Genomic DNA, 14,642 nt, shown 5'->3' with positions numbered 1-14,642 from the left:
CATACTATGTATTATCTTTTGTTACACCCATTTTCTACCAGCTGGACATTTTTATATTTATAGATTTGATTGGAGCACAGACATTTACATGTTGATAATAATGTGATAACATCCTTAAACTTTGGAACCTTAAACAGAAAGTGATAATGAAGTGGAGGAGTCAATAGCCCAATGATGGATGTCTTCAGGATCAGTCCAGTCTTCATCTTGGTTGTTCTCCCCCCCATCCTCACTCTCTGACCTCTGGTGGGGCTCAGCCCCGCTGTTATTCATGACTAAATCATGGACTAAATAAGGAAGTGCAGGACTTCTTGTGTTGGTAAGATGGCAATGAGTGATAGAGGGGGAGGGGACACTCGTCCTATAATCCCCTCATCACTGTCACTCCTATAAAAGACAGTTCTCGTTGTTTCCTCACTCTCTGACTAAGGTCCATGAATAAAGAAATGATCTGGTAGGAGATCAGAGGATCCATTTACTAGTTACCTTGAGGGGGGAATTGTAAGATCCTCAGAGACAAAGCTGCCTGATGTGGGCGGAGTCCTGGTTTAGGGGAACCAATCAGCTCATGTCTAGTAATAATCTTTTTATTTCTATTTTAGTAGATGGACGGGAGATGAGGAAAACCTCAGAGGATTGTCTCACTTTGTCTCCAGACTGTAAAGTAGAAGATGAGGACATCACACAGTATAGTCCAGGAGAAAACCCGACTACCTCAAATGTCCATCCGGCACCACACAGTGTAGATGGACCATCGTATTCCTCTTATCCTGAGGAACCTCAGACTGTGAGGGTCGGTGCCGTCCTTCCAAAAGATAAGAGGTTTTCCTGTACGGAGTGCGGAAAGTGTTTTGCAAAGAATGACCATCTTTCCATTCATCAGAGATCTCACTCAGGGGAGAAGCCATTTTCTTGTCCTGAGTGCGGGAAATGTTTTTCACAGAAGTCCAATCTTTATAATCATCGGAAACTGCACACAGGGGAGAAGCCATATTCCTGTCCTGTGTGCGGGAAATGTTTTGTACAAAAATCGGTACTTGATGCACATCAGAGGTCTCACACAGGGGAGAAACCGTATTCCTGTCCTGAGTGTGGGAAATTTTTTTCACAGAAATCCCATCTTTACAGACATCAGAGATCTCACACGGGGGAGAAGACGCTTTCCTGTCCTGAGTGTGGGAAACTATTTTCACAGAAGTCCCATCTATACAGACATCAGAGACTGCACACAGGGGAGAAGCCTTTTTCCTGCGTTGAGTGTGGTAAATGTTTTGTAAGAAAATCAGAAGTTGTTGTACATCAGAGATCTCACACAGGGGAAAAGCCGTATTCCTGTCCTACATGCGGGAAATGTTTTTCACAAAAGGCACATCTTGACAGCCATAAGAGATCTCACACGGGGGAAAAGCCACATTCCTGTCCTGCGTGCGGGAAATGTTTTTCACAAAAGGCACATCTTGACAGCCATCTGAGATCTCACACGGGGGAAAAGCCGTATTCCTGTTCTGAGTGTGGGAAATGTTTTGCAAGTAAATCGGATATTGTTGCACATCAGAGGTCTCACACGGGGGAGAAGCCATATTCTTGTCCTGAGTGCGGGAAATGTTTTTCGGGGATGCCCAACCTTTACAGACATCAAAGATTGCACACAGGGGAGAAGCCGTATTCCTGCCCTGAGTGCGGGAAATGTTTTTCAAGGAAGTCCCATCTTTCCAGACATCAGAAATCTCACACGGGGGAGAAGCCACTTTCCTGTCCTGAGTGAGGGAATTATTCCTCACTGATGTCCCATCTACTTGTACATCAGGGATCCCCCACAACCCTTGAGGTGTATTAGTGCCTTGAGTGTGGGAAATGTCTTCTACATGAATGTTGCTGGACATCACAGCTCTCATGTGGGGAAGAAGCACACCCTGATATACACCTCAGATATACTCCATGGCTGATCTTCATCATGGAAGAAACAGTTGATAAGGAGATCAGAGATCACCAAAGACATGGATGAAGTGTTGTGCCGTGTTGGCCATTTATAGCAGTAGAAAAATAAAAATGGAGTCATTACCTTTCATTGATTGGCTGAGTACATCTTGTGGTGTAATTCTGCGTACACAGGACCGGACTTTTCGACGGACTAGGTCCGTCGGAATGAATCCGTCGGATATTACGATCGTGTATGGGCTCCAGCGGACTTTTTTTCCCCCCAAAAGTCTGACGGACCTAGAAATATAAAACTTGTTTCAAATCTTTCCGATGGACTTGAGTCCAGTCGAAAAATCAGTTTGTCTGTATGCTAGTCCGACAGACGAAAACCGAATCTAGGGCAGCTATTGGCTACTGGCTATGAACTTCCTTATTCTAGTCCGGTCGTACGTCATCACGTCCAAATCCATCGGACTTTGGTGTGATAGTGTGTGGCCAAGTCCGTTCGTTCAGAAAGACCGTCGTAACTCTTCCCGACCGCCGAAAGTCAGTCGGGAAGACCGTCAGACCTAGTCCCTCGAAATGTCCAGTCATGTGTACACGGCATAAGCTTTCACAAACACTTAAAGCTCTATTCAAAAAAATAATAATAATCGTTGAATGATTGTGACCAGCATTTGTCCAGCCATGACAAATATTGATTGTATTTTTTTAACCACTTGCCCACTGGGCACTTTCACCCTCTTCCTGCCCAGGCCACTTTTCAGCTTTCAGTGCTGTCGCACCTTGAATGACAATTGCGCGGTCATACAATACTGTACCCATATGACATTTTTAGCATTTTTGTTCACACAAATAGATCTTTTCTTTTGGAGGTATTTAATCACCACTGGGGTTTTTATTTTTGGCTAAACAAGCAAAAAAAATAAAAAATTATCATTTTGAAAATAAATGTTTTTTTCTTAGTTTCTGTTACAAAATTTTGCAAATAGGTATTTTTTCTCTTGTACTGATGTGCGCTGATGAGGCTGCACTGATAGGCTGCACTGGGGGGCACTGATGAGGAGGCACTGATGTGGCTGTACTTATAGGTGTCACTGAGTGGCAGCACCGGTAGGCTGCACTGATGGTGAGGCACTGATAAGCATGGATTAGCAGAACTGGTGGACACTGATTAGCAGTACTGATAGGCACTAATAGGTGGCACTAGTTTGCACCGATTAGCAGCACTGGTGAGTAATGTTGGGACCGATGTCCCTGTAACAGAAGCCGGTAACCGACTTCCTTCTTTTCTCCTTACTCTGTCAGCATGAGGATAAAAAAAAAAGCTGATAACTGTCTTCTGTTTACTGCTGGGATCGGCTATCATTGGCTGACAACGTGACACGTAGTAAAGGGCCAATGTGATTTGGCCCTTTCCCCCTGATCTGTGATCAGCCGAGTCCGAATGACCCAATGATCACAGACTGCACCGCCTGCGCGATCACGGGAGGACATCTGTGGACGCCCTCCCGGCACTGGAAGCCCATGCTGCAGCCGTCTTTCAGCTGTAGCATGGGTGGAAAGTGGTTAATACATCAATTTCCAATAATCGCCAGCTCCATCTGATGGCCATAATGTGTTATTTCGCTATTGTTCCGATTGAGGTAGTTAAAAAAATACTGTATTATGGTCACAAGATGGAGCTGATCATCATAGGAAATCATGGTGTTAACTAAAAAAACAGCCAGAATTTGCTATAAATGTTTTATTTATAGACCCGCTTGTTTTTTTCACTGCCCTACTGACATCATCCACTGCCCTACTGACACAGTTCACTGCCCTTCTTGCCCAACTGACGCCATCCTCTGCCCAACTGACGCCGTCCTCTGCCCTACTGACGCCGTCCTCTGCCCTACTGACGCCATCCACTGCTCTGACACCATCATGAAGGATGAAGCGTACGTAGGGTGGAGATATAGCCTTAATGTCACGCCGCTGCTGCTGGGTGCTTTGCAGCCGCTTGGTCTGTGATTTTGTTTTCTTTTATTTAAATTGAATGCTACACTATGAACATATTTTACTGGCTCGTGTGGTGACTTTTTTTTTTTTGATAGCGTGCGATGTGAATTCACCTAGTGCAGAGTAACTATTGGAATGTCTAGTATCATGGTCATGTGATGGGGTTGTATTAGATATGTGCAAAGAGAGCTTACACAAATACTTCTAAGTGTGACATGTAATGAGAGATACAAATAAAGATAATATTAAAAATTTATAACAATAATACTTAACTAAAGATGCTGTTTCGCCACGGAGTCCGGCCCATGATGGCGTGGCCATTGACCAGGTTCAGACACATACCTAATTGTACCTCCGATGTGAGATCAGCTTATTCCAGTTTGGGCTGTGGTAGCTACAGGCTGATATGTGAGCAAATGAACAAAGTAGTTTGGACAGCGTTATCACCTTTTAGGAGGTATAGTGGGCTGGTCATCCTGCCTTCCTCAAGCCTTATGCCAGTTAAGGTAAAGCCATACATAAAGCCATACATGTCCTCATATTTCTCCTTGACCAGGTTTAGAATTCATTAGTAGATATTTGTGAGACCACTAGACAACTTTAACTAAGGAAATATGTAATATGCAATTTTTCTATTAGAGGGATATCTTCCCTGGTGGTAATCGGTGATGGTGGCGATTGCAGTGGATGACATTTCCTGGATGTGATTACCTGAGCATTTTTTCTTCTGTAGATTTTGCAGCAAATCCTTCTGGAGAGTTAGCATTCACTTGCTGTGTGATGTCAGCACTATATCTCCACCCTACATACGTTTCGTCCTTCTGGTCCCCTGATGGTGTCCTGTTGATCATTACATTTATGTTTGATATATACACTATATTTCCAAAGTATTGAGACGCCTGCCTTTACACGCACAGGAACTTTAATGGCATCCCATTCTCAGTCCATAGGGTTCAATATTGACTTGATTTGAAAAAAGAAAACGGCTGCAGAGTACAGACTGTAGAAGTAGGCAAAAAGGTGACCATGCAGCGTAGTCTAAATACATTTTAATGATAAAACTGGTTAAATTGATACAGAACAACATCCATGTAGATATGTAAAACCTTCCCATACAAAATGGCACAAATACATATACATGAATGATAAAAACAATCCTGGTGGTTATCCAGAAAAAGGGGATTTCCAATGATTAATCTAATGATGAACAAGATGTGACATAAATCCTGATATCCAATGAAATAATAACGGCTGTATACTGTGGAAACTGCAGACCAATGCAGGATGACCCAAATAAATTGCTGCAATAAGAAGGGATATCAGTTTAGTGACAGTGATTGGAGAGCAGGTGGTTCCTGGAAAAAAAATAGATGTAAAACATATGTCTCTTTTCCAAGTGGAGATTGATATGGATGTAAAAAATAATAGTCGAATAGTACAGGGCTCAAAATTTCAAGTCCTGAGCTACTAGCCAAGCCTCAAGGGTTACTCGACACCAACCCCTACCCTGCCCCTAATTCCATCCCTAAACACACCCTCATAAATTATCTCATGAAATTACACTTAAAATGTTTTCTGCAGAATTAAGTTGCAAAAATAAATATTAACAACAACTTTATCAGTGCCCCTCAGCACAGCCTCACCTGTGCCTATCAATGCAGCCTTACCTGTGCCCACCATTGCAACTTCAATTTTCCCAGCATTGCAGCCACACCTTGCCCATAATTGCAGCCACATTGTGCCCACCATTGCAGCCTCACTGTGCTTACCATTACAACCTCACTGTGCCCACCATTGTAGCCACACTGTGCCCACCATTACAACCTCAATGTGCCCACCATTGCAGCCACACTGTGCCCCCCATTACAACCTCACTGTGCCCACCATTGCAGCCACACTGTGCCCACCATTACAACCTCACTGTGCCCACCATCGCAGCCACACTGCCCACAATTGCATCCACACTGCCCACCATTGCAGCCACACTGTGCCCACCATTGCATCCACACTGTGCCCACCATTGCATCCACACTGTACCCACTATTGCAGCCACACTGTGCCCACCATTGCAGCCACACTGTGCCCACCATTACAACCTCACTGTGCCCACCATTGCAGCCTCACTGTGCCCACCATTGCAGACACACCGTGCCCACCATTTCAGCCTCACTGTGCCCACCATTGCAGCCTCACTGTGCTCACCATTGCAGCCTCACCTGGGCAGAGGAAGAGAGAGGGCAGCCAGATCATGACTGCAGGAAGAGGAGAGCCGTGGGATCACAGAGCGGGATAGCATGCTGTAACCGCTTAACTTACAATTGCCTCCGCTCTGCTCGCCGTCACATACGGCCCCGCTTCCTCCTGGCCCCGCTTCCTCCTGACCCCGCATCTGTGATAGACAGAATGCATCCCCGCACTGGACCCACGTTCTGTCTATCACAGGCGCAGGGTCAGGAGGGGGTGTGGCTGTGTATGATGGCGAGCGGAGGCAATTGTAATGTAAGCTGTTACAGCAGGCTCTCCTCTTCCTCCATGCTCTCTTCCCCCGGGAGAACGTCTCCCAATCAACCCCGGCCACCGGCGGTGCTTGCCCCCACTCCCAGGCAGCCCAGCTCCTTGCCAGCCTTCATTTTCCACTCTGCGAGTAGGCGTCTGAAATAGTATACATCAGATGTTAGGAACCACATGAAGATATTGCACAAAATCAAAGGGTTTTGTTCTACATATAATGAATGGGAAAGGGAAAATTTGGAGATGGTAGGACAATGGGCTCCTAAAACTTTAGGTGATATATATTGCTTGGACTGGTTAACCGTAACATGTATTCATTGAAACTGAGAGATGGAGATGTTGTCTGAAGTTGGAGATAGTATGAAACTATACTTGCATGATAATTGATGAAAGAAAGTTCTACCTCCTATGAGGTTAATATGTGGTAATTCCTATGATGAATCCTTCCTCATAATTAAATCCCGTTTCAAAATCTCTCTCATAGACAAAATGTCTATTGAAACAGCTCTAAGGAACCCCAATAGATTACATCATACATGAGAAGGGAGAAAATCCAATGAAATAAACTTGCAGTGCTGCAGTAATCGAATCAAAATTAAATGATGAAATTGGCTCAATGCTCTAAGGTAGGGATATGCAAATGGCGGACCTCCAGCTGTTGCAAAACTACAAGTCCCATCATGCCTCTGCCTCTGGGTGCCATGCTTGTGGCTGTCAGAGTCCTGCTATGCCTCATGGGAGTTGTTGGGAGTTGCTGCAACAGCTGGAGGTCCGCTAATTGCATATGCCTGCTCTAAGGTAAAGCATTGAGCCAATTTCATCATTCCATTTTTAGATTGAGTACTATAAACTGAAGGACCTATGAGTAAATGGTTGCGTAACGAATCATTTGAGTTTCCATTATTTCTTATGGGGAAATTCGCTTTGATATACAAGTGCTTTGGATTACAAGCATGCTTCCGGAACGAATTATGCTCGCAATCCCAGGTTTTACTGTACTGTAATAGAGTGGATTATAGAATTTGTTTAAGCGTTTTAACTTCTAATGCTAAAAGCTAATGACTCCTGAGCTGACAGGCAGGGAGGGAGAGGCGGAGAGAAGACAGGGGACACAGGAACTGGCAAATACACATTACATGATAATACCTACCCTGAAAATAAGCCCTAATGTGTCTTTTGCTGCCAAAATTAAGACCTGGTCTTATTTTTTGGAAAACACGGTAGTTATTTTTATTAACTACTTGCCTACTGGGCACTTAAACCCCCTTCCCACCCAGATCAAATTTCAGCTTTCAGCACTGTATTGCGCGGTCATACAACACTGTACCCAAATTAAATTTTTTATCTTTTTTTTTTACACAAATAGAGCTTTCTTTTGGTGGTGTTTACTCACCACGGGGTTTTTAATTTTTTGCTAAAGAAACAAAAAAAACTAAGATTTTGAAAACAAATTGTAGTTTGTTATAAAATGTTACAAACATGTAATTTTTCTCCTTCAATGATGTGCACTGATGAGGATGCACTGATGGACACTGATAGGCTGCACTGATGGACACTGATAGGCTGCACTAATGGACACTGATAGGCTGCACTGATGGACACTGATAAGCTGCACTGATGGACACTGATAGGCATTAGTAGGTGAAACTGATGGGCAGCACTGATAGCCCACCATGGATATATGTCGCTACTTTGATATTAAATACCGTTGTTGTGGCAGCTAGCTGCCATAACCCTGGTATTTTTATACATGGCCGGCGATCCTCTTTCACATAAAAGTGGTCTCAGAAACAGATTCATCACAAAATCACTTTTATGGGTGGTGGGAGAGGTCCACTGGCGCTTCCCGGTCGTCTCCACCGCTTACCGGAGCTGTTGGAATGGATGGGCAGGAAGTCTATGCCCTTGGAGGACTGGAGCGATGTCCAATGTCACTTCTGCCCTCCTGAGTTAAAGGGGCAATTTTTTTTTTATCGGAAAAAATAATTTTTTTTATTGCTTTTAAATGTAAATGTGAGATCTGAGGTCTTTTTGACCCCAGATCTCATATTAAAGAGGCCTCGTCCTGCTTATTTCTATTACAAGGGATGTTTACATTCCTTGTAATAGGAATAAAATTGATCAATTAATTTTTTTAAAAGACAGTGTAAAAATAAAAAGTAAAATAAATAATGATAACATTTTTTTTAAAGTGCCCCATCCCTCAGAGCTTGCGCAGAGAAGTGAAAGCATACGCAAGTCGTGCCCACATATGTAAACGGTGTTCAAACCACACGTGAGGTATCGCCGCGATCGTTAGAGCGAGAGCAATACTTCTAGCCCTAGACCTCCTCTGTAACTCTGGTGACCTGTTTTTAAATGTCGCTCATGGTGATTTTTAATTACAAAAGTTTGTCGTCGTTCCATGAGCGTGCGCAATTTTGATGTGTGACATGTTAAGTATCAATTTACCATCATCTTTCACATTATAGAAAAAAATTGGGCTAATTTTGCTGTTCTTATTTTTTTTCCATTCAAAAATTTGTATATATTTTTTTTAAATGCGTTTGTAAAACTGCTGCGCAAATACAGTGTGACATAAAGTATTGCAACGATCTCCATTTTATTCTCTAGGGTGTCTGCTAAAAAATATATATTATATAAATATATCTCTCTATATATATATATAACGAACACCAAATTAGGAAATAGGCTTGGTCCTTAAGTGGTTAAATTCGTTTTGGGTACTGTCCCTTTAATAAAAATAACTACCGTATATATGTGTGAGGAGTAGTCATTTTTTTGTTAGCTTTTTTAATAATATTTATGGGTGTTTTTTTTATTACATGTTGATTCAATTGTAAAAGATGTCCATGGTATGTAGGCATTTAGGATGGTGTCCTTTGGGTAATACATTTGTACATCAGTGGCGTCCCCTGCAGATTCTGCGAGTTGACACTTGGATGATAATCCTGCACCAGAGAGAGGACCCATCATGAGCTGGAGGCTATGAGGTGGCTGGGAGGTGGCTTCAGAGAGAACTCATCCAAGGGAATCAATGCATGTAGCAGTGAGTAAAGTTCAGTTACTAGAGGAGAAAGCCTGTCCTACAAAGTACAGATGTGCTGATTCAGCTTAAAGGCTCTTATTCCTGTACTGCTGTCTGTCTTACTTCACCTATTTTTGTCTAAGGAGTCTGCCAATCGGCCTGTTGCTGATTGTTTTAAAGGTGTCCTGTGCCCTAATCCCCTCTCTCCCACAATTTTCCTCTTTGAGAAATAAACTTCTCTTTTGTTTAAGCATAAGTGACTGGCTCCCAGCTTTCTTTCTTGTTCATCACCCACCATGCCACCAAACCTGCACCCTGAGAATGTAATTTAGCCATCCCTACCCTCGGTAGCCACCATCAGGCTCCTGGAAAATCGGGGTAGGTGCTACATGTTGTCAGGTCACCTGGGGTCAGACAGTGGTTCAGGAAAGCAGGTCTACTGGAGCACCAAAATGGATCCCACTGGGAGCTAGAGCATAAGATTCCCCAGGGTGCGGAGTCTAAGAGCCAGCAGGTGTTCACCTGAGCCTCTAGTGGTGGGGATATCAGGAAGTGCCCGCGTAGAAGGAACAATGGTGCTGGCTGAGCTGGTGCACGCGTGTGGGATTCTCTGCGCCAAACAACCTTTTTAAACAGGATGTGCAGACAGGACCAGCGATCTCTGATCTGAAGCTTCCTGTCACCCCTGCTCCTTGTAAATCTGCTTCTGTGATTAATTTCCTGAATTACCCAGCTTGCCTTTGGCCTCTCCCTGCCTTCTGCCTGCACCTGACCCCAGCTCGTCTTTGACCTTGGTTCTGCCTGCTCCTTTACATACTACGCTGCCCGCCAGTTACTGACCCGGCCTGTGATCCGACCTGCTTGTATATTGCACCTGCTCCAGGATCTCCTGTCTGTGTGAAGATCCAGTCTGCCTGCACCTGCTTTTGATCCATATCCCTCTGGGCTGGTCCCCTGTCCGTCAGCCCCAGCATCTGGGTGTGTGTGTGTCTGGATATCCAATTTCCAGCCTGCCTGCTGTTCTGATTCTTCTCCTTGCTGGTCCTCATCCTTGCAGCATCAGGACACCCTGGAGTGGCTTTTCTAGCAGCTGACCCGCCAAGCACTCATGCCATTCTGCACTCCCGAGCTGCCTGTCTGCTCTATCAGGGGCTGTGAGTCCGATAAGTAAAGGAGGCCTTCCTCTGTACCATTGGGCTCATCCATCAGGTACATAGGAACGTGAAAGAGGATGGACTGTGCTGCAACTGGCTCGCATCCCCCAGGGTCTCACTCTCACGGTAGGCTACTGGAGGATAGAGAGGAAGCAACAGTACAGGACAACAAGGGATATAAGCCAAAGGTTGGGGCAACTAGCAAACAAGGATTAGACAAATGGCACGCCAAAGGTCAGGGTAACAAGCAGGCAGGGATAGTCAAAGAACAAGCCAAGATCAGTGAACGGAAACAGATGTAGAGCACATGGCAAGAAACGCACAGGAAGCCAAAAACACAATATTGATCAGCAAGGCTGGCTTGCAGCGCACAGGATAATATAGTGTTCCTAGTTAGAGGCTGGGGTGGAGCCATGCTTGAGGGAAGACTACTTAAACAGACAGGTGTGAGAGTGCAACCAGAGGTAAGCAGACAGGGCATGAAAGTATTACTGCAGATTCATGACAGTACCCCCCTCCCCCTCTTATGAGTCCTCCCCCGCTTGGGACCAGGCTTAGAGGGGAACTTCCTCAGAAGATCCGCAAAGATTTCAGATGCAGTGATCCAAGACCTCTCCTCAGGACCAAACCCTTTCCAATGCACGAGGTATTGAAGAATGCCTTTACAGACCCAGGAATCCAGAACCCGACTAATCCTGTACTTTAGATTATCCTCAGAGACCGGAACCGAGGTAGGGAGAGGACTCATTGAGGACCAAAGGCTTTTTAGGAATGGGCATGAGAAGACCAGCAGGAGTCTGAGGAGGGGCCCCCAGACCCTTAAAGATGAGCTTGACTTCCAGCACAGGACCGTCAGATTGGGCAGAGGTCAGTGGATCCCTGAGGCCAATTGGTTAGAAGGTGACGTGTCATAGGAGTCAAGCCAGATAGCTGAAACACAAGCAGAATGCAGAGAGCCCAGAAAAAAGTTTGAATGCCCCACTTGGCCGAATGAGCCAGTCTATCCAAAGGATGGATTGAACCTCTTATGCCGTGTACACACGGTCGGAGAATCCGTCAGAATGCGTCTTATCAGACCGTGTCGTCAGATAATCCGACTGTGTGTGGTATGCAATCTCCGTCGGACCCAATTTTCCAACATGTTGGAAATATTTCCAGACCAACTGGGCCGGTCGGACATATTCCGATCATGTGTAGAGAATTTTGATCGGACCAAGTGCCACGCATGCTCAGTTCAAATTCCTACATCAAAGCTATTGGCTACTAGCCTGAACGTAATCCCATCGTAACGAAATTACGTCATCACGTTCTGAAAGATCTGATTTTTTGCCAACTTGGCCCGACCGTGTGTATGCAACAGTTTCGGATAAAATCCGACGGATTTGGTTGTGGAAATCTCCGACCGTGTGTACAGGGGCTTAGACAGATTTGAATGGATGTAGTAGTAGTAGGGTGAGGCCAGGTTATGGAAGGTCCTAAATAAGAAAAAGCAGGGGTCTTAATGGGCATGGGCTGGACTGGCAAAACTGGTGCAGAGGCCAACCGAATTGCACCGCCAGTGTAGCGACTACCTGAATCGCATTGCAAGGTGTAGCGACTGTGGAACTTGCGAACAAGTTAGTCTAGGTGTGCGTCCAAGGGAGTTTAGAGACAGGCAAGAGTAAATGGTTATGCAAACTGGAGTGAATAATCGGCTCAGATTTGCAGGTGGGCTCCTCATCCAGAGTGTCAAATGACCTAGAGAGTGCATCAGCCCAACTATTGCAGGACACATCCCAGAAATTGCTATACACAGCGGGAAGAGCAGAAGATACTTAGATGGTGGCAACAGGAAGTTTCTCTTTTGGGGCAACCCTGAGTAGGCAGTACGAGGAACCCCAAGCCAGGATCTGCCCAGCAGTCCAGTCAACGTGTGGAGAATTGATCTGTAACCAAGGAAGACCCAAAACGATAGGAGTTGAGGCCTTAAGTGAAATAAGGAAGGATATCCACTCCTGATGGAGTATCCCTACCAACATCTTAACAGGGAGGGTCTGGAAGCAGATAGGGCCCCCTGGGACTACAGTGCCATTAATCGCCAAGACCACCAATGGCGTGGTGAGGAGCAAAAGGGTAAGTCTCATGGAAGATGCAGTTCCCCAGTCCATGACATTTCCAGTGGATCCGGAATCCAGATATGCCAAGACCGAATGAAAGGAAGCGCCAACATGAAGGAACACAGAAAGAAGACGATGTGAAGGTGATATTTCTGGGTCCAATACTCCACTTTCTAGGTGTATTAGACACAATCGTTTTCCTGGACGAAAAGAGCAAGTGTCACGAAAAAGACCTTTGGCCCCACAATAGAGGCACAGACCCAGAGTTCTGCCCCTAGCACTTTCCTCAGGAGATAGACTGGTCCGTCCCAGCTGCATAGGTTCCTCAGCTGGCAGGTGGTGCTCCTCGGATGGAAGAGAGGGGAGCTCAGGCTGCCTAAGGGAGTACTAGCGTCTTTTTTCCAGCGTCCTCTCCTGAAAGGGAATATCAATCTGGTTACACAAGGAGATGACACCGACCAGATCAGCAGGTATGTTTTTTTTTCCACTAATTCATCCTTCACTCTGTCATAGAGGCCATGTAAAAAAGTTGCAACTAAGGTCTCATTATTCCAGCTCAGCTCAGCAAAGTATGAAAATGAAGAGCATACTGTCCCATAGAAGCGGACTCTTGACGGAGACGTAAAAGGGTGCTGGCCGATGAAAAACCCAGTTCCTCGAAGATATTCCAAAAAACATTTTAAGCGGTTAGACAGGCTAAAAACCACTGGATCATTCTGTTTCCACAGAGGGGCAGCCCAGGCTAATGCCTCGCCGGACAGGAGGGATATAATATAGGCTACCTTTGCCTGATCGGACAGGAAGTTTTGGAGCTGGAGTTCAAAATGAATGGTGCACTGGCTAGGGAACCCCCTGCAGGCCTAGGAGTCCCCAGAGTAATGGGACGGAGCAGGTAAATGCAAAGAATTTGTGGATGCGGCTGTGACCGAAATAGGTGCAGCAGCAGATGGCAGTTGAGGTTGTGGAACCAGGGGTCTTAAGGAGGCCTGAAGCTGTTCAAAGCAGAAGACCAATTCCTGAATCGGAGTCACATCACCTGGGACTCAAGTCTGCTGACTATGCCCTGCAGCTGATCATCGGCAGGTAGCGGCACATCAGCTGGGTCCATGGCTTTTCAAACAGGTCAGGTCACCTGAATCCAGGTGACAGATGCACCCTGTTGGGGTCAGGAGTGCACCGCTAAGGTAGTGGACCCTACGGCTGACTGCTGCGGATGGAGCTCTGCGTGGTTCAGAAAAGCAGGTCCACTAGAGCACCAACATGGATCCCACTGGGAGCAAGAGCATACGATTCCCCAGGGAGTGGAGTTTAAGAGCCAGCAGGTGTTCACCAGAGCCTCTAGTGGTGAAGATGGACTGCGCTGCAACTAGCTCCAGGTTGCAAACCCCAGGGTCTCCCAGATCATGCTCACGGTAGGCAACTGGAGGATACCAGATACGTAAGGAAGGCCTTCCTCTGCACTATTGGGCTCATCTGTCAGGTACGTAGGAACGTGACAGAGGATGGACTTTGCTGCAACTGGCTCATGGCCCCAGGGTCTCACGCTCACTGTAGGCTACTCGAGGATAGAGAGGAAGCAACAGTCCAGGACAAGGGATAGTCAGAAGATAAGCCAAAGGTTGGGGCAACCAGCAGACAAGGATTAGACAAAGATCACGCCAAATAACAAGCCAAGATCTGTGAACAGAAACAAACATAGAGCACATGGCAAGAAACACACAGAAAGCCAAACACATAATATTGATCAGCAAGGCTGGCTTGCAGTGCACAGGTTAATATAGTGTTCCTAGTTAGAGGCTGAGGTGGAGCCATGCTCAAGGGAAGATTACTTAAGCAGACATGTGTGAGAGTGCAGGCCCTAAGGCTGATACACAAGAGTAAGCAGACAGACATGGCATGAAAGTATTACTGCAGATTCATAGCACATGTAAA

The 14,642-nt window shown here is 45.6% G+C and overlaps 2 protein-coding genes across 3 annotated transcripts in view; one reads left to right on the top strand and one right to left on the bottom strand.

Moving 5' to 3' along the window:
• The window catches only part of LOC143989470 (uncharacterized), a 313,492-nt gene that overhangs the window by 107,051 nt on the left and 191,799 nt on the right, over positions 1-14,642 (bottom strand). The window lies entirely within an intron of this gene.
• LOC143989974 (uncharacterized) overlaps positions 1-14,642 on the top strand; it is a 73,846-nt gene that overhangs the window by 23,468 nt on the left and 35,736 nt on the right. The window contains exon 7 of the mRNA XM_077490219.1: positions 603-1,762. Within this exon, the coding sequence (XP_077346345.1) occupies positions 603-1,762 (1,160 nt within the window). The remainder of the gene's footprint in view (positions 1-602; positions 1,763-14,642) is intronic.

This window comes from Lithobates pipiens, unplaced genomic scaffold (assembly GCF_037356315.1).
Source record: "Lithobates pipiens isolate NorthernLeopardFrog02 unplaced genomic scaffold, aLitPip1_a1.2 Scaffold_18, whole genome shotgun sequence".
In the NCBI taxonomy this organism is placed as follows: Eukaryota; Metazoa; Chordata; class Amphibia; order Anura; family Ranidae; genus Lithobates; species Lithobates pipiens.
Note: the sequence above shows the minus strand (reverse complement) of the source record. Positions and strands in the feature narration are given on the sequence as shown.